This window comes from Scyliorhinus torazame, chromosome 14 (genome assembly GCF_047496885.1).
Source record: "Scyliorhinus torazame isolate Kashiwa2021f chromosome 14, sScyTor2.1, whole genome shotgun sequence".
Classification (NCBI taxonomy): domain Eukaryota; kingdom Metazoa; phylum Chordata; class Chondrichthyes; order Carcharhiniformes; family Scyliorhinidae; genus Scyliorhinus; species Scyliorhinus torazame.
The window spans coordinates 200,993,777-201,021,219 of record NC_092720.1 but is presented as its reverse complement, the minus strand read 5'-3'; the positions used below and the strand labels follow the sequence as shown (position 1 = coordinate 201,021,219).

Sequence of the window (27,443 nt, the reverse complement as noted above, 5' to 3'; positions counted from 1 at the left end):
ACCATTCGCTGGCAATGAAATTCTAGACTCCTGCCGCTTGTCAATAGGATTTCCCATTGAATCCACCCCACTCCGCCGGGGAAACTGACGGCAAGATGCGCTGCTAGCGTAAAGAGAATCCCAACTTGGTAGATTCTGTTTTTTAATTCCTCTTTTTAAAAAATATTTTTATTCTTCTTCCTTTTTACATTTTCATCCAAATTTACACCCACCAACAAACAAACAACGGTAACAAATACAATGTCAATCCCCTGGCCAACAATCCCACCCTCCCACCAACCCCCAAACAACCCTCAACATTTTAAATACAAACATCAATGAAAAGGATTCAGGAATCCACCATCGCCCCATACATAAGAGGATAAGAGGCTGGTTTAGCACAGGGCTAAACCGCTGGCTTTGAAAGCAGACCAAGGCAGGCCAGCAGCACGGTCTAATTCCCGTACCAGCCTCCCCGAACAGGCGCTGGAATGTGGCGACTAGGGGCTTTTCACAGTCACTTCATTTGAAGCCTACTTGTGACGATAAGCGATTTTCATTTTTCACATAGTCATCAACAACATACGCAGTCCAACTCAGTCCCCCCCTCACCCCCTCTCCCCCCTGTAAATGTTCGATGTCATTCAATACTTGAAAGTGCAAAATGAACAAAGCTCATTTGTAGAATTGTAGAACCCTTCCGTCCTTCCCCTCAACTCAAACTTCACCTTCTCGAGTGTTAAAAACTCCAACAGATTCCCCCCCAGCCCCGCCAGGGCACAGTTTGGAGAAACAGACCTCCACCCAAACAGGGTCCGCCTTCGGGCGATCAGCGAGGCGAAGGGACAAGGCCATCAGCGCGGGTTCAATTCCCGTACCAGCTCACTGGACAGGCGCCGGAATGTGGCGACTAGGGGCTTTTCACACTTCATACTTGAGACAATAAAAGATTATTATTATTAAAACATCTGCTTCCGCACCCCTTTCAAACCCGGTCGATCTATACCCCGAATATGGCCCCCAGAGGACCCGGCTCAAGCTTCACATGTACCACCTGAAAACATCCCGCCAATACACCCCCAGGACAGGCCCAAAACATATGAATGTGGTTTGCGGAGCCCCACTGCAACATTCACAAACATTCTTCCCCCCCTCAAAGAGTCGGCTTATCCTCGCCTTTGTGAGGTGAGCTCTATACACCATCTTTAGCTGTGCCAGCCCCAACCTCGCGCACAAAGTAGAGGCGTTCACCCTCCGGAGCACCTCACACCACAACCCCTCCTCCATGCCCTCTCCCAACTCTTCTTCCCACTTTGACTTAATCCCCTCCAGTGGTGCCTTCTCTTCTCCCAGAATCACCCCATAAATTGCCAACACCACCCCCTTCTCCATTACCTCTGTCAGCACCTCTTCCACCAGTGTGGAGGCTGGCACCACCAGAAAGCTCTGTATCTCTTTCTTAGCGAAATCTCAGACCTGCATATACCTAAACATTTCCCCCTGCCCCGACCCATATTTCATCCCCAGCTCCTTCAATCCCGCAAACCGGCTTCCTGGAAACAAATCCTTTAATGCCCTGGCTCCCTTCTCCTCCCATCTCCGAAAACTCCCACCCCACTTTCCCTGCCTCAAATCTGTGATTTCCCTGAATTGGCATTTCCCTTGACCCCCACCCCCAGCCTAAAGTGTTGGCACAACTGCCTCCAGATTTTCAACATCGCTACCACTACCGGACTCCCGGCGGGGCGGGGGGGGGGGGTGGTGGTCCCAGCGGGATGGAGTGGCGTGAACCACTCCGGCGTCGGGCCGCCCCAAAGGTGCGGAATCCTCCGCACTTTCAGGGCCTAGGACTGCCACGGAATGGTTTGCGCCGTGACGGCCAGCAGGAAAGGGACTTGGCGCCACGCCATCCGGCAGCGAAGGGCCTCTGCCAGCCTGTGCTGGCTTCATCCCCGCGCATGCGCAGAGGGGTTCACTTCCGCACCGAGAATGACAGAGGACCACGGCCTCCGGTGCGGGACAACAGAGTGCCCCCACGGCACAGGCCCGCCCGCGGATCGGTGGGCCCCGACTGCGGGCCAGGCCACCATGGGGGGCACCTCCCGGGGCCAGATCCCCCCGCTGTGGTGTTGGGTGCTCTGGTGCACAGATGAGCCAACACAGTTGTATGTGGTACAACTCTATTTTATTATAACTCTTATAATACAGTTCGTACTGGACACTCTGCACGTGCTGTCTCCCTGAGTGTCCCCGGCAATAGCTGTGTCCTGGTTCTCCTCTGCCGCTCTTCCTGACCACCAGGGGTTGTGTCTGTGCTTTTATATCTTTCTGTCATTGGTTGTGGTGTTGTGTGTTCTGATTTGTCTGTTGGTGTGTCTATCATGATGTGTGTGTTTGAATATCATGACATCCCCCTTTTTTACAAAGACAAGTGCCTACGTGGTTATAAATACAATTGTGTCGTGAGTGCATCTAAGAGTGTGCGTTTGTGTTGTGTACAGCGTGTGTTTATGACGTAACTATTTACATGGGGCGATGTCGGGTGCGTCACACTAACAAGGTTGTACCATAACAAAACTTGGATGCGAGAGAAAAAAAAACTTGAACATTGGTCCGGTCAGACGATATCTGGAACAATAAACAACAACAGGTTATAATACAGAAGTGTTTGACTTTTTGAACGTATTAACAGCGTTATAAGTCCAGTCTAATGGGTGACCGCCTCAAGAATGGGCTGGGCCTCAAGCCGGTTCAGCTGTGGAGATTTGGGGTCACACTGGTTCATGCGAGGACTGCACTCTGGAGTCTTGCATGTCTTCTTTCATAGAGTCGGGAACGTTGAGCGGGACGTGGACCACGCTCTGTGTGGCAGCAGGGCACTCTCCGTGTGCTTGCACCGCTCCCTGTCTGGTAATGTCAGGCTGCAGCATCATCCGGTACTGATAAGTTGGAACGTCATATCTGCTGGGTTGAAGATCCTCAAATCCGAAAAATGAATCCGCATCTGCGTCGGATTCAATATGGGGGCCGCCAATGTGCAACACGAAAGGTTCGTCCGAGTCATAGTCATATAGGACCACGGAGCTATCATTGGGCTCGCGAGGTTCGGAAACACTGTAAAAATCGTCATCGAAGTATTCAAGGTCGGAATCATCGGCTTGTGCGTAGGTAACTGCTTGTCGGAGGGTTCTTCGGAGGTTAAATTCATCTCCTGGGTCAATTTGCGGCACTGTGCTGTCATTCCAGGTGAAGGAAGGTTGTTTTACAGCTTTAACAGATTTTTGTTTTTTTGATTTGGGACGTTTCCCTTTTAAATTGGATTTGGGACATTTCCTTTTTAAATTGATCCAGTCTTGGGTCTCTGACATCCTGACGCTCGGTATGTAGCACGTAGGAAGCGACTGCGCATGCTCAGATCGCTGTTCCTTTACCGATGGCCGTTTTCTTAACTGCGCATGCGCACCATATTGCGCATGCGCAAACGAAACTTCCTGTTCTGCGCACTTCTCGCGCAACTGTGCTAGCGTTATACCTTTAGCAAGATGGCCGCCGACCTCGACCCAGCCTTTTCTCAGGCCCGGGATTTCGGGCTCTGGGATCCCAGCCACGAGGTGAGTACTGCAGCTTGTCTTACCTTTAAGTCCCCATTGGATTGCGTATTCTTCACAGTACTTGGCGAATTTGCCCATGACTGCCTGGTAATCGTGCCTTTGCTGCCTCCTGAAGAACCTGAACCTTCTGAACATTGCTCTTGCCCTTGCACCGGCGACGATGAGGAGAAATTCAATTTTTTCCTTATCATCCAGGTCTTGGAGTTCAGCTGCCGCCAGGAACAACTCGAACATTTGCCGGAATCGCCGCCAGTTTTCGTGGAGGTCGCCGTCGCACTGGAGCGCCTGCGGAACCGGGAGCTCTTGCATTATGTCTGGGCACTGCTGGTTGTCTGTGTACACTGAGGTATGCCGGCAGGTATCGATCCACTCCTGTACCATGTGGTGTTGGGTGCTCTGGTGCACAGATGAGCCAACACAGTTGTATGTGGTACAACTCTATTTTATTATAACTCTTATAATACAGTTCGTACTGGACACTCTGCACGTGCTGTCTCCCTGAGTGTCCCCGGCAATAGCTGTGTCCTGGTTCTCCTCTGCCGCTCTTCCTGACCACCAGGGGTTGTGTCTGTGCTTTTATATCTTTCTGTCATTGGTTGTGGTGTTGTGTGTTCTGATTTGTCTGTTGGTGTGTCTATCATGATGTGTGTGTTTGAATATCATGACACCCGCGACCCCCCCCCCAGGAAACCCGGAGCCCGCCCGCGCCCCCCGGTAAGGAGCCGACTCTAATTTACGCCAGCGGGACTGACAAAGGACGGGCGGGACTTCGGCCCATCGCGGGCCGGAGAATTCGGGCGGCCCCGGGGCCCATTGAGCCGCGCCGGACCCCGCCATTCTCCGAGGCAGGCGGCGCGATTCATGCCGGGGCAATTTAGGGGGGGGGGGTGAGAGAATTCGGAGGACGGCAGGGGAGGGATTCACGCCGGCCCCCAGCAATTCTCCCACCCGGCGGGGGTTGGAGAATCCCACCCCCTGAGTATTTCCCCAGGCACTTGGTAGATTCTTTTTTTTAAATGATAATCAGCGGAGAATTATTTTCCCTGTGAACTGACTTAAAATTCCTTTTTGTAAAAGGAACAGTGGGACCTAAGAATATATCTGCACAGATCACTGAAGGCAGCAAGGGAGATTGAGAAAGCATTAAAGCACGAGATCTTGGGCTTCATAAATGAAACAGAGAGTACGAAAGCAAATGGATCTTTATAAAATACTGGTTTGGCCGCAAACTGGGCTATTGCGTCCAATTCTGATCACCACACTTTCGGAAGGATGTGAGGGAGGGCTCAGAAAAGATTTGCAAGAATCGTTCCGATGATGGGGCAGCACGGTGGCACAGTGGTTAGCACTGCTGCCTCACAGCGTCAGGGACCTGGGGTGAAATTCTCCGGTATCGGCGCGATGTCCGCCGACCGGTGCCCAAAACGGCGCAAATCAGTCGGGCATCGCGCCGCCCCAAAGGTGCGGAATCCTCCGCATCTTGGGGGGCCGAGCCCCAGCCTTAAGGGGCTAGGCCCGCACCGGACGAATTTCCGCCCCGCCAGCTGGCGGAAAAGGCCTTTGGTGCCCCGCCAGCTGATAAGGAAATGACATCTCTGGGCGGCGCATGCGCGGGAGCGTTAGCGGCCGCTCACGGCATCCCCACGCATGCGCTGTGGAGGGAGTCTCTTCCGCCTCCGCCATGGTGGAGACCGTGGCGAAGGCGGAAGGAAAAGAGTACCCCCACGGCACAGGCCCGCCCGCGGATCGGTGGGCCCCGATCGCGGGCCAGGCCACCGTGGGGGCACCCCCCGGGGCCAGATCGCCCCGAGCCCCCCCCAGGACCCCGGAGCCCGCCCGCGCCACCTTGTCCCGCCGGTATGGTAGGTGGTTCAATCTACGCCAGCGGGACAGGCAATTTAGCGGCGGGACTTCGGCCCATCCGGGCCGGAGAATCGCTGGGGGGGGGGGGCCGCCAACCGGCGCGGCGCGATTCTCGCCCCCGTCAAATATCCGGTGCCGGAGAATTCAGCTACTGGCGGGGGCGGGATTCACGCCAGCCCCCGGCGATTCTCCGACCTGGCGGGGGTCGGAGAATCTCGCCCCTGGGTTCAATTCCGGGCTCGGGTGACTGTCTGTGGAGTTTGCACTTTCTCCCCCTATCTGCGTGGGTTTCCTCCGGGTGCTCCGGCTTCCTCCCTCAGTCCAAAGATGTGCAGGTTAGGTGGACTGGCCGTGATAAATTGCCCCTTAGGATGGGGTTGCAGGAATAGGATGATGGCCTGGGTAGGGTGCTCTTTCAAAGGGCCGGTGCAGACTCGATGGGCCGAATGGCCTCCTTCTGCACTGCGGGGAGTCTCCAAGGCACAAATATACGCAGACAGGCTGGAAGAGATGGGACGGCTCTCTTTAGAGAAGGAAACATTAAGGGGGGAGGGGTTTGATGGAGGGAGGTGTCTGGGCAGGGCAGATGCTAAGAAACTGCTCCAATTGGTAGGACGTCTTGAGTACCAGAGGACACCAGTGTCAGGCAATTGGCATTGAAAGCAAAGGAGACACGGGGAAGACACTGCAATACAGGGAGATGCTTACAACCCGGAACGTGTGGAGAGCTTGGGTTGAGGCAGAGTCAATTGTGACTTTCACAAGAGAATTAGAGAAGCACCTGAATTGTAAAAAAAAAGATGCAGCGATACAAGGGGAAGGGAGGAGGGCGAAACCAGGTGAGTTGCTCTTGCAGAGAGCTGGCCGAAAGGCTTCTGCTGAGCTGTATCTGTTCAATGGTTCTATGTAACTGAACGACCCTCTGTGCCTGCTCACCTTGAAACGATACTGTGGGGTCATCTCATCCAACTATAAACCATTTCATATATTGTATACTATTGTTGGGGGGGGGGGGGGGGGGGGGGGGGGTAGTTAAGTTTCCATGGCTAGCATGTGGTCCAGAATAATGACAAAAGCGGGGTTTTCAATGCCTGTTCTGGCTGAGGCAGACAAAGGAACTGCTTCCTTGCCTGCTCCATGCTTCATGTGGACCCTCAAGCGAGACAGCAACAGTCTCTCCAACAGAGAGTGAGATGCTTACAAACCCTTGTGGACAATGGCTCATTATCTGTATGTATATGTTCTATACATATGGACGATAAGGGAATAGTGTAGATGGGCTTTAGAGTGGTTTCACAGGTCGGCGCAACATCGAGGGCCGAAGGGCCGGTACTGCGCGGTAATGTTCTATGTTCACCTATCCTATCATGGGTTAAATGTATATGTGGCACATAATAGCGTGGAATCACCTTCTCCACCTATATACAAATTAGTGATACTCCCGTATTCTCTATATTCCTGCCCAGAGGGGCAATATATCCAAAGGGACAGGTGTGTGTAAAGATTAAAGTTTGTGGAATGCATAAATCTGACTCTGTATGAGGAGACTCGCCCCCTCCCTCCCTTCCCACCCCAACGTGGCACGATCCCAGAGTTATCAATTCGGAAGCATCTGTTTCCTGCCTGCAGAGCACAACAACAAAGGGCTGTGCTGGCCATCCTGTGGAAACGGCTCAGGAGGATCATTCAGGAGGGGCGTGAGCGCTCAGTCCGAGCGATGACAGACTGCGCTGCTTCGTCGATGCTGGCCTCGCAGCAGGAGCCCGGTCACCACTCTCAGGATAAACAGCCCAGGAGAAGTCACTCGGCAGGAAGGCAAACACGCCGGGTGGCGTTCAGCTTCGTGAGACCGCGACCCTGACGGAAGGGTGACGTCAGCTCTTACGGGGTTACAACCCCCAGAAAGAAGGGATTGTAGCGCTTCACGGCCCAGGATCCGGGTCATCCAACAGGCCCCACCTGTCCATGCTGATGTCTATGCTCCTCTCTAGCATCCTCCCATCTTTCCACTAACTCTAACATTATGAGCCTCGATCCTCTTTTCTCTCTTATATTAACCCTCCCTTTAATTGCAGCTATCATCCTCACTTCGACCACTCCCTGTGTTCCATATTCTCCCACTCACTGGATGGAGATGTTTCTTCTGAATTTCCACTTGGATTTCTTGCATTGCGGTCCCCTAGCTCTGCCCTTCATTACGAGGAAACCCTCTGTATCCGTTCTCTCAAAACCCCTCATCATTTTAAAGACCTCTATTAGGTCTTTAAACGGAAAATCCAGCCCGGATCAAGCGATCGGCGGGGGGGCCCATACCGGAGCCAAATAGTGGCGTGAACCACTCTGGCCGCGAGCCGCCCGGAAGGTGCGAACTCCTCTGCACGTCTGGGGGCTAGGCCGGCGCCGGCAGGGTTGGCGCATGCGTAGGACCGCCAGCGTGTTCTGGCGCATGCGCAGGGGGTTTCTTCTCCGCGCCGGCCATGGCGTACAGAGGCCGGCGCGGAGGGAAAGAGTGCCCCCACGGCACAGGCCCACCCGCAGATCGGTGGGCCCCGATCATGGACTCATACTTAAAGTGGAGACATTTTGGAAAAACATGCAGGTCTTCAAAGAAGAGAGGCTTGGAGGGGTTCTTCTAGGTGGTGGCATCCCCAGGTATCTGCTGCCCTTGTTCTTCTAGATGGTAGAGGTCGTGGATTTGGGAGGTGCTCTCAAAGGGGCCTTGGTGAGTTCCTGCGGTGCATCTTGTTGATGGTGCACGCTGCTGCCATTGCATCAGCGATGGAGGGAATACATGTTTTTGGAAGAGATGACAAGTCAAGTGGGAGTTGTTTCGTCCTGGATGGTGTCGAGCTACTTGAGTGTTGTTGGAGCTGCGCCAAAGATCTCAGCAGTTGTCAGAAACTGATATCCCACTCCACCAACGTGTTTGCATTCCAAGACGATAAGGGAATGTATACATCCACAACATTGTCCGAGAGAGGCGAGAACATGGTTTTGTGAAGGGCAATTCATGTACGACTAATTTTTTAGAGTTCGTCGAAGATGGAACAAGCAAAGTGGATTGTGATATGGTACGAATTAAGTAATGGCATGATGGGAAAACTGGTCAATAGGAAGACTGGTCAAAAGGTTTGATACAATACAAGAAAGGCTGAAACTACTCATTCCAGCTCCCCAGGCCCAGGTAAAGAATGCTGCCCTAACCATTTTCAGACTAGTATGGACGTAGGCCAACTCTGCACAACTTGAAGTCTGAAAAGATCAGTGAAGGTCGAGCCATTCCAAAACACCGGACCTCGGCAACTCCTGATAAAGCTAACTCGTCATAACCCAGGGCCGTAGAAATTTAAAACAAAGATAAGTTCAAGAAGAAACAAGTCTATTCTGACCTTTCAATGTTCCCTCCGAGGACTAAATAATGGTATGAGTGATATGACCAAACATGGTCTGGTCTTTGCTTCCATTTGTATTTCTGATCAAACTCCTGACCATACTGTTGTCACATAATCTTGATAAAGATAATGTATAAATATTGAGCGAATTCTCCGCGAAAGCGCGGAACTTGTGAAAGACTCAGCAGTTTTGTTGACTGCTCTCGGACTACAAGTTTCAGCCATTACTGCATGCAGTTGTTTTCAAAAATAAAGCTTGTTATTCTGTCTTAACGAGTGTGTTGTATCTTTCTACTACAGAAGCGGGAAAATATTGACTTTGACAGGATAATGGGGATCCTGTAGATGTAGTATATCTGGACTTCCGGAAGGCATTTGATAAGATGCCGCACAGGAGGTTAATTCACAGGTTCAGACCATATGGGGTTAGGGGTAATTTATTAGCTTGGATAGAAGACTGGCTGATGGACAGAAGACAGAGAGCCGGGGAAAGTGGGTCTTTTTCCGGATGGTAAGATATAACTAGTGGAGTGCCACAGGGTTCGGTCCTTGGGCCCCAGTTATTTACAATATATATTAACGACTTGGATACAGGGATAGAAGGTTCAATAGCCAAATTTGCAGACGACCCAAAAATAAGTGGGTCAGTAAATTGCAATGAGGAAATAAGAACCTTTCAAATGGATATAGATAGGTTAGGAGAGTGGGCCAAAATGTGGCAAATACAGTTTAACGTGGATAAGTGTGAGGTCATGCATTTTGGTTGGAAAAATGGGAAGGCAACTTATTATCGAAATGAAGAGAGACTTTGGGGAGCTCCGATGCAGAGGGATCTGGCTGTCCGTGTGCGTGAGTCACAGAAAACTAGCATGCAGCTGCAGCAGATAGTCAAGAAAGCAAATGGAACGTTGGCACTGAAAGCTAAAGGAATAGAGTATCAATGGAAGGAAGGTCAGTTGCAACTAGACAAGGCATTGGTGAGACTGCACCTGGGGTATTGTGCACAGTTTTGGTGCACTTATTTGATGAAAGATGTTGTGGTATTGGAGGCAGTTCAGAGGAGGTTCATTAGATTGAATCCAGAGACGAGGGGTTTGTCGGATGAGGAGAGAGTGAACAGTTTAGGCCTATACTCTCTAGAGTTTAGAAGAATGAGGGGAGATCAAATTGAGGTACACAAGATGCTAAAAGTTATGGATAAAGTAGACGTGGAGCTGATGCTGTCTCTTGTGGGGCATTCTAAAACGAGAGGTCATAATCTTAGAATAAGAGGTAGCAAATTGAAAACAGAGTTGAGGAGAAACTACTTCTCCCAAAGGGTTGTGAATCTGTGGAATTCGCTACCCTAGAGCGCGGTGCGTGCAGGGACAGTGAGTAAATTTAAGGAGGAGTTAGACAGATTTTTAAATGGTAATGGGTTGAAGGGTTATGGAGAATGGGCAGGGCAGTGGAGTTAAGGCCAGGATGAGATCAGCCATGATCGAACGGCGGAGCAGACTCGATGGGCCAAATGGCCTCATTTTGCTCCTAAATCTTCTGAACTTATGAATACTGTTGGAGATTGAAGCCTTTGGTGACAGTGAGTTAAAGTGGCAGGTGGGGTTGAGGGAGGTGCAGGCAGGATTTGGTTAGAAACTATAAACAGTGCGGGAGCTTTACAGATGTTGGTAATATAAATAGTTGAGCAAAAGAATGAAACCATTGAGGGGGTGATTGGAGTAGATATAGAGCAATGGATGAATGGATGTGTTAGTATGACCATATGTTAATGGTAATAAACGTGATATCTAGAGTGAGGTGACTAAGAGGCACCAAGAGAACAAGATGGAGAATAGTCAGTGTCCTGGAAGCCACATGCTTACTGTCATGAGCCAGGATTTAGAGAACCCCAAAGTGTATCATGGAGTTCACCTGACCCATAACTTTTAATAGATTGTGGTATGAGGAGCACACGGCCCACTCTACAGGTGTGGTACAGCAGAAATGGAAAATTACTTTTTAAAGCAAAACAATGTTTATTCTATGAACTCAAGTTAACCTTTTTAAAACATAGAGTGAACATCTTAGCAGCCATTAATTCAAATACAACACCCAAAGAATACACCACTAAGTAATCCTCAATAACTTCCCAAACAACATCCAGAAGACAAAAGAAACACCTTTTAACAGAAGCACATCAGGTTTACATTCACTACGGAGAACATTTATAATTCTGAATTCACCAAATGATCAAGAGATAGTCTTTTCATGGCAGAGAGATCAACAGTGCACCTGCTCTGTCTGGTTTCAGCTCCAACACTGAAAGCTAAACCAAAAACTCACTCTATAACAGGCTGCTCAAAAGCGAAAGTAAAAAGCTGACAGACAGCCCAGTTCCACCCACACTCTGACATCACTGATAAACACCCATTTCTTAAAGGTACATTTCTTAAACACTTATGTCTTAAAGGTACTCTCACATGACACTTACCCAGTGGCCTTTGTAAATCGAGTCAAAGAATCATAGGTGTTGCAATGATATGTACATAGGCACGCCAGTGAAGGGTTAATTATTACATCTCAGTGTAAATCAAACACTAGAGGGCACCACCAGTTCTCAGTATAAATATAACACCTCAGGGAATGCTGGGTAGTTAGCTAAGGAGAAAGACTGAGAACAGCTTGTGGAGTAGTTTAGATTAGAGAGAGTTAACACAAGGATATCATTAGTTATACTAGATTATAGATTACTGCTAGACAGATTCATTATTACTTTATTGCTAGTTAAAGCTCAGTAGCGTGTGCGAACTTCATTTAATTAATCATTATCCAATAAATTAGTTTTGATTCAATCTAAAGATTGGTGGTTTCTTTGTCATCAACTCAACGGACCATTCTTGATCAAAACGCAAAGAACAACAACATATTGCCACCAACGGTAATATAACAGGTGTCTATAGCACAGAAAAGGCTCATTGTGCCTGCGCCAGTCAATAACAAACACCTAAGTATTCTAATCCCATTTTCCACCACTTATAGAGTCATAGAGGTCCTTCATTTACACCAACTACCCCAAGACAATCATAGAGTAAGCAAAGGCTCATCAAAGTGTGGTAACACAAACAAGACATGTTGGTAGCAGATCGAAGCAAGGCTGCCGCCGGAAAATCACTTCCAAACAGTTTCCACTCAGGTCACAGAGTTCCTCGCAGGCTGTGGGACATACCAGCATCAGGCATTGTAATACAACCCATCAAATGGTGGCATTGAACGATTTAACAGGGTGATAAAGGGCAGCCGGAGAGCTCATATGTCACAGGGCAAAAGCGTTTCAACAATCCATTAGTTTCCCATTCCACACATATCGATCCAGTCTGTACCCACTGACCAGGAAGACACCAGCTGAACTGGTGCCCGGAACTTCCGCATGCTGCTCCCCATTCTTAATCCATCCCTGCTATCCAACGGGAATATCAAAACAAAAGCAGGAAAAATCGCCAAGTGACAAGGTAAAGTAAAAACATACTCAGACAAGCTGGACATGTGCCTTGGGACCACTATTTGGAGTTGGAGATGGGGCATGCACTGAACAGCAAAATTCGACCATAAATTTTAATCATCTCTGTAAAGATCAAAACATAGCAAGCAATTGCTCAGTACCAACAATTATCTGTGGGATGGATTGGCCATGCTAAAATTGCTCCTCAGTGTTCAAAGGTTAGGGGATTATGGGGATAGGGCGGCGGAGGGTTGGTGCAGACTCGATGGGCCGAATGGCTTCTTTCTGCACTGTAGGGATTCCATGCATCTATGACAACACAACGTGGAACGCAAGATACTTGATAGAGAGCGGATCAGTGATTGTGAGGACATTTCCTTTCCCGATCAGGGATTGAGATGTTGGTCATTCACCTCACCAAGCTGACCACGCAGAATCCACCACCTCAAATTCACGGATCCCAATGAAGGCGCCAGAGGCCTGCATTTCTCAAAGGCTATATCCATACTTTAAAAAGCCGGACAAGTTGAACTCTATAATGTGACTTCATGGGCAAAGGTTTGTTGCGTTAGTTTTTTAAAAAGGTCTTCTGCTGGATCCTCCGATCCTGAGAGCTGGATTCTCCGATTCTGCAGCTCTGTCTGCAGGGTCCGTGTGACCAGACGGTCAGCGCCGCCCCCTGCACCGATGTTCCGCCCGGTGGGGGACGAGCAGCCGCGCCGCGCAAAGCCCCCGGCTTTACCTGCGGATGCGGCCGCAGAATTGCCGGGGCCGTGGCCGCCACGTGGGCAGGGCGGCGGCCTGTGCCGACCGCGCAGCACAATGTGGCGCCAGCCTCGCACAGACCCCGGCCTGCCAAAAACTGCCCCCCACCCCCTGCGACCAACCTTGCCACCCCCCCACCAGTCCTCCCAGCCCCCATCGAAGCCCCTCCTGTCAGCGGAACGGCTCCCCCCCCCATCTGTAGCAGCGCTGGACTCAGTCCGCATCCGCCACACAAGGTCCCCGAAAGTTGTGAGGACACGTGTCCCACGCCGTCGGGAATTCGGCCCATCGGGGGCGGAGCATCGGGGGAGGGCCACAGGTGACGGACTCCACAAGTAGGCCGTTTTCAGGGGGTGGCACATCGGAAAAATAGCGCCCCCCCCCCCCCTCTGATTCCAGCGTCAAAATGGATTCTCCGGATGACCGCCGAACGTGACTGTTGTGTTGATGCCGGGGCAGGATTCATGAACTTTTATGACAGCAAAACTGGGGCTAAACCTGGACTAACCAGCGACTGTGGAGGGGCTAGCGCACCGGCTCTACGTGGAACACAATCGATTCCAATGAAAAATGGTGCGGGATTCGTCAGGTCCGTGATTGACACCCGGGAGGCTGACGAGCTGCAGCCGCATATACACATTACACTCCCCACACACACTCATCCCAGCTGCATATACACATTACACTCCCCACACACACTCATCCCAGCTGCATATACACATTACACTCCCCACACACACTCATCCCAGCTGCATATACACATTACACTCCCCACACACACTCATCCCAGCTGCATATACACATTACACTCCCCACACACACTCATCCCAGCTGCATATACACATTACACTCCCCACACACACTCATCCCAGCCAACAAGGTGGCACTAGTTGTGCTAGAGCGTGCCCATACAGCTGTTGGGTCGTCTGTGGCCAGAGGGCATCTAGCGGGTGGCCTGGACGGACACCTATATGACCCGTGGCCCTAAGTTCACATTAGGCAGCCAGCCTCGTGTGCAGCGGCATGCCTTTCCAGCTGTGACAATGGTGTTCCGTGCCCGTCCACCCTGACCCCACAGCCCACCTCCTGGCAAATGTCCGCTACTCCCCCCGGCCCTGGCAGAAACCACCTGGCTAGCGACACAACTATGGTGATATTGGACACTTTCCATATCCTCTCTATCTCCCTCAGCAGCCACGACGCCGGTTTCGCCATTTTAAAAGTGAACCGTGCAGTCGGGAACTCGGGCCATCGGAGGCGGAGGAAGGCGGAGGCCCCGGGGAATACCAGGTCAGGCCTGCTAATGATATGCAAACCGTGTTTGCAGTACGTGCGTTCTGAACTTCATGGGTGCCACTGTTGAGGTGACGGAGAATTGCGATTTGGCGTCAAATCGCGCCCGCCGCGATTTTGGCGTTGGGACCTATTCTCCGCCCAAACGTGTTTCCCTGGGCGGGATTCTCCCCTACCCGGCGGGGCGGTGGGTCCCGGCGGGATGGAGTGGTGGGAACCACTCCGGCGTCGGGCCGCCCCAAAGGTGCAGAGTGCACCTTTAAGGGCTAGGCCTTCACTTTTAGGGGCTAGGCTTGCGCCGGAGTGGTTGCCGTCCCGCCGGCTGGCGTGGAAGGCATTTGGCGCCACTCCAGCCAGGGCTGAAGGGACTCTGCCGGCCGGCGGAAGTCCGCGCATGCGCGGGAGCGTCAGCGGTTGCCGACATCATCCCTGTGCATGTGCAGGGGGGTGGGTCACCTCCGCGTCAGCCAGCGCGGAGGCGATGGCCGACGCGGAGGGGAAAGAGTGCCCCCACGGCACAGGCCCGCCCGTGGATCGGTGGGCCACGGCGGAATCCTCCAGTCTGCCGGCGCTGCAACCACGCCCGTGGGTTTCCCGGCGGTGTGAGGTGGCTCCAACGGGAAACCCCATTGGCCGGCTGCGGGGACGGAGAATTTGGCTGCCGGTGGGGACGTGCAACATTGGAAGACTGGTGGGCTGGACGATCCCGCCCTTGGTGTTCAATGGTTCAATTCTTCTGTGTTTGATTGTGTTTGTCTGTCGGCTAATCTACGTTCACTGTGCGTGATTGGTTAAGTGTGGACTCAAGAATAAAATAAACAAATATATAGAAGCTACTAGAAGCTGAGCTAGAAGCATGGGAATAGACTTTTTAAAGCATTGTATCAAACAGTAAATTAAGTTCCTGCACGCTTAGAAACTGATGTCATCATTGCACTGCGTTAAAGCTGATCAAATATATAAAATGTATGAAAATTGGTGTGTGTTACCACTGAGGGGCAGATGACATTTATTGAAGTTGCAATGATTTGTGCTTGTTGCAGTATCATGAAATTCCTCCTTGCACCCACAAACCCTCTCGCCACAAAAAAATAGAGATCGGTTCCCCTTTTAGGAGATCTATTTTCCTGCTTGCATTGTGATGGGTGTCATAATATGCACTCATGTTCATAATGAGATACAGACAGGCAGTGATGGACACACACAGGAACCAATCACCACAGAATACAGAGCAACCAATCACCAGGCAGGACACTACAGGGTACATTACCAGTATAAAACACACGAGGCAGGAAGGCTCGGCCTCTTCGTACTGGTGATAGCTGTAGCAACAGTCAGGGTGCAATGTACAGTCAGCACCTACTACACATGGCACAGAGCAAGCCAGACCAAGGTTAGCAAGCTTAGATTAATAGAGTGTCGGCCCACAGCAAACTGTGTATATTACTCGGCAAGTTTAATAAAGCAGTGTTGAACCATCTACAGCATTGGAAGCCTGTTTTCAAGTGATCGAGTTGCAGTCCATGTTAATCCAACATATATAATACATCAATGGGTATTCGAGCCACTCCCCCCCCCCACCTTCACTGACCCCTGCCCTTCAACCCCTGACCCCCATTTTCATACCCGTTGACGTTGCTGAGGCAGGTCCCTTGAGCGCATGGGTTGCTTTTGCACTCGTCGACTCTCGAGAAGCACTGTGGGTCGTAATACCCATCTGGACAGACGCAGGAGAACCCATTCACCCCGTCCTCGCAGGTGCCGCCATTGTGACAAGGACTGGAGGCGCACTCGTCGATGCCAACATCACACCGAAAGCCTGCAATTGAAACAATGGGTCAAAAAATGGTTCGTCGCCTCTTTTGAAAATGAGCTTTGGCCTGTGTTGCCCGAGTTGAACTTTTCAAACAGCAACTTACATTCCTATAGCGCCTCTAACATTATCAAATGCCCAAGGCGCTTCAGTGGGGCTTTATGAACTCATAGTAAAGCTTATAATAGTTGTGTCGCGTTTGGTTCAGCATTTCTTCCCAAGAGCGGTATCCATGGACGGAATTCTCCGTAGCGAGTCCGCCGCACTACTGCCGAGGGCAGCGAGTTTGGCGTGCCGTTAGCTGGTGGCGGGATTCTTTATTTACGCCGCTTGTCAATGGGATTTTCCATTGCAGCCACCCAAACCGGTGGGAAACCCATGGGCGTGCCAGTGGGACCAGGGAACCCGCCACCAGCGAACGGCCCACATTTTTCTCAATGATGCACAGAAGCGTTCATTAGTCATTCAAAGACAGGATAATCGCACTCCGTTGCAAGCATTGTGCGTTATTGTGAGATATTTCCAGCATGTTAAGTCCCAGGCCTCGTCTATGGATACGGCAGGGGAGTAGTCTGAGCCAGATGTAAAGGACACTCGTGCTCCGGTTTTTGTATTCGAAGAATGATATCAGTGCCAATCGCTCAGAAGAAATCGTGTTGTGGTTTCATGTACTGAGACCAGGCAAATTTGTTCATGAACAGGGAGCTTGGAGCCATCAGAGCTGTGCTGTGTTCTGCTGCTCACCAGCAAAAGTGAAACTGAGACTGGATCGGATGACGCACGCCCCTTCTGATTGTCGTGTTAGGTACACTGGTCTAACACTGGCTGCAACTGGATGCAGCTTAGATCAAAAAGATACTCCAGGCCTTGAAGTTAGTTCTATCAGATTTATTGAACTAATAGCACAGTTAGCACAGTTATCTTTGAGTTCGACTCTCTGCTAACTTAAGTGTGGTTACTCTGTCTGACTGAACCAGACTAGCTCTTAGCCACGTGGTGGAGGTGTGCCATTGTAACAACACCCTTGACTGACTCTCCAGATGTTCATCAGTGGAAAGAGGTGGAGTGTGAGCGCCTCGTGTCTTTTATAGTCAGATCCCACCCCTGAGTATCCTGCCTGCTTATTGGTCATGTCCTGTTCTCTGTGTCCATTAGCTGCCTGTCTGTGCCTACCTGTATATCATTATGTGTGTGTCTGCATATCATGACACTGATGACTTTGTGCTGCTGTCCCTTAAGGTCACATCGTAATGTAATCCCAATGTGGCCATTTAGATCGACAGCGTCATGAGAAAAGATATCTCACAGGCTTAAAGTAGAGCGCTTAAAAAAAGGTCTCTTTGCGCCTCTCTGTTTCTTTCTCTCTCTCGTTGCCCAGAGACAGGGCATTCTTAATATTCTCAGCAACGGCATGAGGCTATCTGGGCAACTGAGGGGTAGAAACACATGTCAGGTGTTGAGGCAACACGGGCAGCACTCGACAGTCAGCCTGTTCTATGCAGGGAGGGATGCTTAATCCCATCAATCCCAAGGGCAATGTGTCCAGGTTTGCAGACGACACTAAGATGAGTGGTATAGCAAAAAGGGCAGAGGATACTGGAAGTCTGCTGAGGGATTTGGATAGGCTAAGTGAATGGTCTAGGGTCTGGCAGATGGAATACAATGCTGAAAAATGTGAGGTTATCCATTTTGGTAGGAATAACAGCAAAAGGGATTATTATTTAAATGATAAAATATTAAAACATGCTGCTGTGCAGAGAGACCTGGGTGTGCTAGTGCATGAGTCGCAAAAAGTTGGTTTACAGGTGCAACAGGTGATTAAGAAGGCGAATGGAATTTTGTCCTTCATTGCGAGAGGGATGGAGTTTAAGACTAGGGAGGTTATGCTGCAATTGTATACGGTGTTAGTGAGGCCACACCTGGAGTATTGTGTTCAGTTTTGGTCTCCTTACTTGAGAAAGGACATACTGGCGCTGGAGGGTGTGCAGAGGAGATTCACTAGGTTAATCCCAGAGCTGAAGGGGTTGGATTACGAGGAGAGGTTGAGTAGACTGGGACTGTACTCGTTGGAATTTAGAAGGATGAGGGGGGATTTTATAGAAACATATAAAATTATGAAGGGAATAGATAGGATAGACGCGGGCAGGTTGTTTCCACTGGCGGGTGAAAGCAGAACTAGGGGGCATAGCCTCAAAATAAGAGGAAGTAGATTTAGGACTGAGCTTAGGAGGAACTTCTTCACCCAAAGGGTTGTGAATCTATGGAATTCCTTGCCCAGTGAAGCAGTAGAGGTTCCTTCATTAAATGTTTTTAAGATAAAGATAGATAGTTTTTTAAGAATAAAGGGATTAAGGATTATGGTGTTCGGGCCGGAAAGTGGAGCTGAGTCCACAAAAGATCAGCCATGATCTCATTGAATGGCGGAGCAGGCTCGAGGGGCCAGATGGCCTACTCCTGCTCCTAGTTCTTATGTTCTTATGTTCAGCGCAGCAGGTCTGAGTATCAGACCCTGTGTATTTTGGGAGACAGCTTATGCCAACTTGCGAGATTGATATCCTTAAAGGCTGAGCCAGCCCAGGTTTGAAAGTCTGATGGTGATGAAGGTAAGGCCATGTTGAGGCACTTAGTACCTGGATAGTTGTAGCTGCGAAGGAAGTTTAAATAGGCCGGGATTCCGCTCCAGCAAAGGAGGCTGAGAAGAGAGCTGATTGAGATGTGGAAGATTATGAGGAGTCTGGACAAGACAGAGTAGATGCAAAGGGCCTATTTACCTGAGCAGAGGTTATGAGGGTCTGGATGGAACTCACTGCCTGAGGAGGTAGTAAAAGTATACCCTCTGGAAATGCACCTAAAGTGCCGTAGCCTGCAGGTTCTAGTGTTACGGGCCAAGGATTAGAGAACCCCAAAGTGTATCATGGAGTTCACCTGACCCACAACTTGTAATAGATTGTAGTCGGGGGAGCACACTGCCCACTCTGCAGGTGTGGCACAGCAGAAATGGAAAAGTATTTTTTAAAAGCAAAACAATGTTTATTCTATGAACTCAAGTTAACCTTTTTAAAACATACAGTGAACATCTTAGCAACCATTAATTCAGGTACAACCTGCAAAGACTTCAACACTAAGTAAACCTTTAAGCTTTCCTTTTTAACATCCATACGACGTAAAAACAAAACCTTTATCAGAAGCACATCAGGTTAAAGTCACTACTGGAAACATTTATAATTCTGAATTCACCAAATGATCAAGAGATAGTCTTTTGATGGCAGAGAGAACAGCAGTACACCTGCTCCATCTGGCTTCAGCTCCAACACTGAAAATGAAACTAAAACACACCCTGCAGCCTGTTCAAAAACGAAAGTAAAAAGCTGACAGACATCCTAGCTCCACCCACTCTCTGACATCACTGCAGTAATAAACACCCATTTGTTAAAGGTACTCTCACTACAGATATTTATATACACACCCATTTATAAACACTCATTTCTTAAAGGTGCTCTCACTACAGATATTTATATACACACCCATTTATAAACGCTCATTTCTTAAAGGTACTCTCACATGACACTAGGGACCAAGTGGTGGAAAGGGGATTCAGGCTGGGTGGTCTCTGACTGTGCCGTAAACCTTTTACAATTGCATGATTAACATTTATTTTCTTTTTTTTTTTTAAATATTTTATTGAAAATTTTTGGTCAACCAACACAGTACATTGTGCATCCTTTACACAATATTATAACAACACAAATAACAATGACCTATTTTATAAACAGAAAATGAATAAGTAATAAATAACAAAAATGAAAACTAACCCTAATTGGCAACTGCCTTATCACAAGTAACACTCTCCAAAAATATAATTTAACAGTCCAATATATAATTATCTGTAGCAACGACCTATACATATTATACAGTATATATTAACAACCCTGAGAGTCTTTCTGGTTCCTCCTCTCCCCCCCCCCCTCCCCCCCCCACCCCCCCCCCCCCCCCCCCGATCCTGGGCTGCTGCTGCTGCCTTCTTTTTTCCATTCCATCTATCTTTCTGCGAGGTATTCGACGAACGGTTGCCACCACCTGGTGAACCCTTGAGCCGACCCCCTTAGAACGAACTTAATCCGCTCTAGCTTTATAAACCCTGCCATGTCATTTATCCAGGTCTCCACCCCCGGGGGCTTGGTTTCTTTCCACATTAGCAATATCCTGCGCCGGGCTACTAGGGACGCATAGGCCAAAACATCGGCCTCTCTCGCCTCCTGCACTCCCGGCTCTTGTGCAACCCCAAATATAGCCAACCCCTAGCTTGGTTCGACCCGGACCCACACTACTTTTGAAAGCACCTTTGTCACCCCCATCCAAAACCCCTGTAGTGCCGGGCATGACCAAAACATATGGGTATGATTCGCTGGGCTTCTCGAGCACCTCACACACCTATCCTCCACCCCAAAAAATTTACTGAGCCGTGCTCCAGTCATATGCGCCCTGTGTAATACCTTAAACTGAATCAGGCTTAGCCTTGCACACGAGGACGACGAGTTTACCCTGCTTAGGGCATCTGCCACCAGTCCCTCCTCGATCTCCTCCCCCAGCTCTTCTTCCCATTTCCCTTTTAGTTCATCTACCATAGTCTCCCCTTCGTCCCTCATTTCCCATATATATCTGACACCTTACCATCCCCCACCCATGTCTTTGAGATCACTCTGTCCTGCACCTCTTGTGTCGGGAGCTGCGGGAATTCCCTCACCTGTTGCCTCGCAAAAGCCCTCAGTTGCATATACCTGAATGCATTCCCTTGGGGCAATCCATATTTCTCGGTCAGCGCTCCCAGACTCGCGAACTTCCCATCCACAAACAGATCTTTCAGTTGCGTTATTCCTGCTCTTTGCCACATTCCATATCCCACATCCATTCCCCCCGGGGCAAACCTATGGTTGTTTCTTATCGGGGACCCCCCCAAGGCTCCAGTCTTTCCCCTATGCCGTCTCCACTGTCCCCAAATCTTCAGTGTAGCCACCAACACCGGGCTTGTGGTGTAGTTCCTCGGTGAGAACGGCAATGGGGCTGTCACCATAGCCTGTAGGCTAGTCCCCCTACAGGACGCCCTCTCTAATCTCTTCCATGCCGCTCCCTCCTCCTCTCCCATCCACTTACTCACCATTGAAATATTAGCGGCCCAAAGTACTCACTTAGGCTCGGTAGTGCCAGCCCCCCCTATCCCTGCTACGCTGTAAGAATCCCTTCCTCACTCTCGGGGTCTTCCCGGCCCACACAAAACCCATGATGCTCTTTTCAATCCTTTTTAAAAAAGCCTTTGTGATCACCACCGGGAGGCACTGAAACACAAAGAGGAATCTCGGGAGGACCACCATCTTAACCGCCTGCACCCTCTCTGCCAGTGACAGGGATACCATATCCCATCTCTTGAAATCCTCCTCCATTTGTTCCACCAACCGCGTTAAATTTAACCTATGCAATGTGCCCCAATTCTTGGCTATCTGGATCCCCAGGTAACGAAAGTCCCTTGTTACCTTCCTCAACGGTAGGTCCTCTATTTCTCTACTCTGCTCCCCTGGATGCACCACAAACAACTCACTTTTCCCCATGTTCAATTTATACCCTGAAAAATCCCCAAACTCCACAAGTATCCGCATTATTTCTGGCATCCCCTCCGCCGGGTCTGCCACATATAGTAACAAATCGTCCGCATACAAAGATACCCGGTGTTCTTCTCCTCCTCTAAGTACTCCCCTCCACTTCTTGGAACCCTTCAACGCTATCGCCAGGGGCTCAATCGCCAGTGCAAACAATAATGGGGACAGAGGGCATCCCTGCCTTGTCCCTCTATGGAGCCGAAAATATGCAGATCCCCGTCCATTCGTGACCACGCTCGCCATCGGGGCCCTATACAACAGCTGCACCCATCTAACATACCCCTCTCCAAAACCAAATCTCCTCAACACCTCCCACAAATAATCCCACTCCACTCTATCAAATGCTTTCTCGGCATCCATCGCCACTACTATCTCCGTTTCCCCCTCTGGTGGGGGCATCATCATTACCCCTAACAGTATCCGTATATTCGTGTTCAGCTGTCTCCCCTTCACAAACCCAGTTTGGTCCTCGTGGACCACCCCCGGAACACATTCCTCTATTCTCATTGCCATTACCTTGGCCAGGATCTTGGCATCTACATTTAGAACATAGAACATAGAACAATACAGCGCAGTACAGGCCCTTTGGCCCACGATGTTGCACCGAAACAAAAGCCATCTAACCTACACTATACCATTATCATCCATATGTTTATCCAATAAACTTTTAAATGCCCTCAATGTTGGCGAGTTCACTACTGTAGCAGGTAGGGCATTCCACGGCCTCACTACTCTTTGCGTAAAGAACCTACCCCTGACCTCTGTCCTATATCTATTACCCCTCAGTTTAAGGCTATGTCCCCTCGTGCTAGCCATTTCCATCCGCGGGAGAAGGCTCTCACTGTCCACCCTATCTAACCCTCTGATCATTTTGTATGCCTCTATTAAGTCTCCTCTTAACCTTCTTCTCTCTAACGAAAACAACCTCAAGTCCATCAGCCTTTCCTCATAAGATTTTCCCTCCATACCAGGCAACATCCTGGTAAATCTCCTCTGCACACGTTCCAAAGCCTCCACGTCCTTCCTATAATGCGGTGACCAGAACTGTACGCAATACTCCAAATGCGGCCATACCAGAGTTCTGTACAGCTGCAACATGACCTCCTGACTCCGGAACTCAATCCCTCTACCAATAAAGGCCAACACTCCATAGGCCTTCTTCACCACCCTATCAACCTGGGTGGCAACCTTCAGGGATCTATGTACATGGACACCTAGATCCCTCTGCTCATCCGCACTTTCAAGAACTTTTCCATTAGCCAAATATTCCACATTCCTGTTTTTCCTTCCAAAGTGAATCACCTCACACTTCTCTACATTAAACTCCATTTGCCACCTCACAGCCCAGCACTGCAGCTTATCTATATCCCTCTGTAACCTGCTACTTCCTTCCACACTATCGACAACACCACCGACTTTAGTATCGTCTGCAAATTTACTCACCCACCCTTCTGCGCCTTCCTCTAGGTCATTGATAAAAATGACAAACAGCAACGGTCCCAGAACAGATCCTTGTGGTACTCCACTTGTGACAGAACTCCATTCTGAACATTTCCCATCAACCACCACCCTCTGTCTTCTTTCAGCTAGCCAATTTCTGATCCACATCTCTAAATCACCCTCAATCCCCAGCCTCCGTATTTTCTGCAATAGCCTACCGTGGGGAACCTTATCAAACGCTTTGCTGAAATCCATATACACCACATCAACTGCTCTACCCTCGTCTACCTGTTCAGTCACCTTCTCAAAGAACTCGATAAGGTTTGTGAGGCATGACCTACCCTTCACAAAGCCATGCTGACTATCCCTGATCATATTATTCCTATCTAGATGATTATAAATCTTGTCTCTTATAATCCCCTCCAAGACTTTACTCACTACAGACGTGAGGCTCACCGGTCTATAGTTGCCGGGGTTGTCTCTGCTCCCCTTTTTGAACAAAGGGACCACATTTGCTATCCTCCAGTCCTCTGGCACTATTCCTGTATCCAATGATGACATAAAAATCAAAGCCAATGGTCCAGCAATCTCTTCCCTGGCCTCCCAGAGAATCCTAGGATAAATCCCATCAGGTCCCGGGGACTTATCTATTTTCAGCCTGTCCAGAATTGCCAACACCTCTTCCCTACGTACCTCAATGCCATCTAATCTATTTACCTGGAGCTCAGCATTCTCCTCCACAACATTATCTTTTTCCTGAGTGAATACTGACGAAAAATATTCATTTAGTATCTCGCCTATCTCTTCAGACTCTACACACAACTTCCCATCCCTGTCCTTGACTGGTCCTACTCTGTCCCTAGTCATTCGCTCATTCCTGACATACCTATAGAAAGCTTTTGGGTTTTCCTTGATCCTTCCTGCCAAATACTTCTCATGTCCCCTCCTTGCTCGTCTTAGCTCTCTCTTTAGATCCTTCCTCGCTACCTTGTAACTATCCATCGCCCCAACTGAAACTTCACACCTCATCTTCACATAGGCCTCCTTCTTCCTCTTAACAAGAGATTCCACTTCTTTGGTAAACCACGGTTCCCTCGCTCGGCACCTTCCTCCCTGCCTGACCGGTACATACTTATCAAGAACACGCAGTAGCTGATCCTTGAACAAGCTCCACTTATCCAGTGTGTCCAACACTTGCAGCCTACTTCTCCACCTTATCCCCCCCAAGTCACTTCTAATGGCATCATAATTTCCCTTCCCCCAGCTATAACTCTTGCCCTGCGGTGTATACTTATCCCTTTCCATCCTTAACGTAAACGTCACCGAATTGTGGTCACTGTCCCCAAAGTGCTCACCTACCTCCAAATCCAACACCTGGCCTGGTTCATTACCCAAAACCAAATCCAATGTGGCCTCGCCTCTTGTTGGCCTGTCAACAAACTGTGTCAGGAAACCCTCCTGCACACACTGTACAAAAAAACGACCCATCTAATGTACTCGAACTATATCTTTTCCAGTCAATATTTGGAAAGTTAAAGTCTCCCGTAATAACTACCCTATTACTTTCGCTCTTATCCAGGATCATCCTCGCCATCCTTTCCTCTACATCCCTAGAACTATTTGGAGGCCTATAGAAAACTCCCAACAGGGTGACCTCTCCTTTCCTGTTTCTAACCTCAGCCCATACTACCTCGGAAGATGAGTCCCCATCTAGCATCCTCTCCGCCACCGTAATACTGCTCTTGACTAGCAGCGCCACACCTCCCCCTCTTTTGCCTCCTTCTCTGAGCTTACTAAAACACCTAAACCCCGGAACCTGCAACATCCATTCCTGTCCCTGCTCCATCCATGTCTCCGAAATGGCCACAACATCGAAGTCCCAGGTACCAACCCATGCTGCCAGTTCCCCTACCTTATTTCGTATACTCCTGGCATTGAAGTAGACACACTTCAAACCACCTACTTGAACACTGGCCCCCTCCTGCGACGTCAAATCTGAGCTCCTGACCTCTATACTCTCATTCTCCCTTACCCTAATACTACAATCCAGGTTCCCATGCCCCTGCTGCATTCATTTAAACCCACCCAAAGAGCACTAACAAATCTCCCCCCCAGGATATTTGTGCCCCTCAGGTTCAGATGTAGACCATCCTGTCTGTAGAGGTCCCACCTTCCCCAGAAAGAGCCCCAGTTATCCAGAAATCTGAATCCCTCCCGCCTGCACCATCCCTGTAGCCACGTGTTTAATTGCTCTCTCTCCCTATTCCTCATCTCACTATCACATGGCACGGGCAACAACCCAGAGATAACAACTCTGTTTGTTCTAGTTCTGAGCTTCCATCCTAGCTCCCTGAAAGCCTGCCTGACATCCTTATCCCCTTTCCTACCTATGTCGTTAGTGCCAATGTGGACCACGACTTGGGGCTGCTCCCCCACCTATTTAGGAGGGAAATAGGTCTATAGGACCCGCATTGTAGCGGGTCCTTTTCCTTCTTTAAGAGAAGCGATATCGTTGCTTCAGACATAGTCGGGGGCAGTTGTCCCCTTTCCTTTGCCTCATTAAAGGTCCTCGTCAATACCGGGGCGAGCAAGTCCACATATTTTCTATAGAATTCGACTGGGAATCCATCCGGTCCCGGGGCCTTTCCCGCCTGCATGCTCCTAATTCCTTTCACCACTTCTTCTACCTCGATCTGTGCTCCCAGTCCCACCCTTTCCTGCTCTTCCACCTTGGGAAATTCCAGCCGATCCAAAAAGCCCATCATTCTCTCCTTCCCATCCGGGGGTTGAGCTTCATATAATTTTTTATAAAATGTCTTGAACGCTCCATTCACTCTCTCCGCTCCCCGCTCCATCTCTCCTTCTTCATCCCTCACTCCCCCTATTTCCCTCGCTGCTCCCCTTTTCCTCAATTGGTGTGCCAGCAACCTGCTCGCACTTCTCCCCATATTCGTACTGTACACCCTGTGCCTTCCTCCATTGTGCCTCTGCAGTGCCCGTAGTCAGCAAGTCAAATTCTACATGTAGCCTTTGCTTTTCCCTGTATAGTCCCTCCTCCGGTGCTTCCGCATATTGTCTGTCCACCCTCAAAAGTTCTTGCAGCAACCGCTCCCGTTCCTTACTCTCCTGCTTCCCTTTATGTGCCCTTATTGATATCAGCTCCCCTCTAACCACCGCCTTCAGCGCCTCCCAGACCACTCCCACCTCGACCTCCCCATTATCATTGAGTTCCAAGTACTTTTCAATGCACCCCCTCACCCTTAGACACACCCCCTCATCTGCCATTAGTCCCATGTCCATTCTCCAGGGTGGGCGCCCTCCTGTTTCCTCCCCTATCTCCAAGTCTACCCAATGTGGAGCGTAATCCGAAATGGCTATAGCCGTATACTCCGTTCCCCTCACCTTCGGGATCAACGCCCTTCCCAGCACAAAAAAGTCTATTCGCGAGTAGACTTTATGGACATAGGAGAAAAACGAGAACCCCTTACTCCTAGGTCTGCTAAATCTCCATGGGTCTACACCTCCCATCTGCTCCATAAAATCTTTAAGCACCTTGGCTGCTGCCGGCCTCCTTCCAGTCCTGGACTTCGACCTATCCAGCCCTGGTTCCAACACCGTATTAAAATCTACCCCCATTATCAGCTTTCCCATCTCTAGGTCCGGAATGCGTCCTAGCATCCGCCTCATAAAATTGGCATCATCCCAGTTCGGGGCATATACGTTTACCAAAACCACCGTCTCCCCCTGTAGTTTGCCACTCACCATCACGTATCTGCCCCCGTTATCCGCCACTATAATCTTTGCCTCCAACATTACCCGCTTCCCCACTAATATAGCCACCCCCCTGTTTTTCACATCTAGCCCCGAATGGAACACCTGCCCCACCCATCCTTTGCGTAGCCTAACCTGGTCTATCAGTTTCAGGTGCGTTTCCTGTAACATAACCACATCTGCCTTAAGTTTCTTAAGGTGTGCGAGTACCCGTGCCCTCTTTATCGGCCCGTTCAGCCCTCTCACGTTCCTCGTGATCAGCCGGGTTGGGGGGCTTCCTACCCCCCCCCCTTGTCGATTAGCCATCCCCTTTTTCCAGCTCCTCACCCGGTTCCCACGCAGCTGTATCTCCCCCAGGCGGTGCCCCCCCGCCCATCCCCTCCCATA

The 27,443-nt window shown here is 49.8% G+C and overlaps 1 protein-coding gene across 1 annotated transcript in view; it reads right to left on the bottom strand.

The window, feature by feature from the left end:
• Nucleotides 1-27,443, bottom strand: part of LOC140390348 (uncharacterized) — a 222,817-nt gene that overhangs the window by 85,846 nt on the left and 109,528 nt on the right. The window contains exon 13 of the mRNA XM_072475420.1: nucleotides 16,008-16,200. Within this exon, the coding sequence (XP_072331521.1) occupies nucleotides 16,008-16,200 (193 nt within the window). The remainder of the gene's footprint in view (nucleotides 1-16,007; nucleotides 16,201-27,443) is intronic.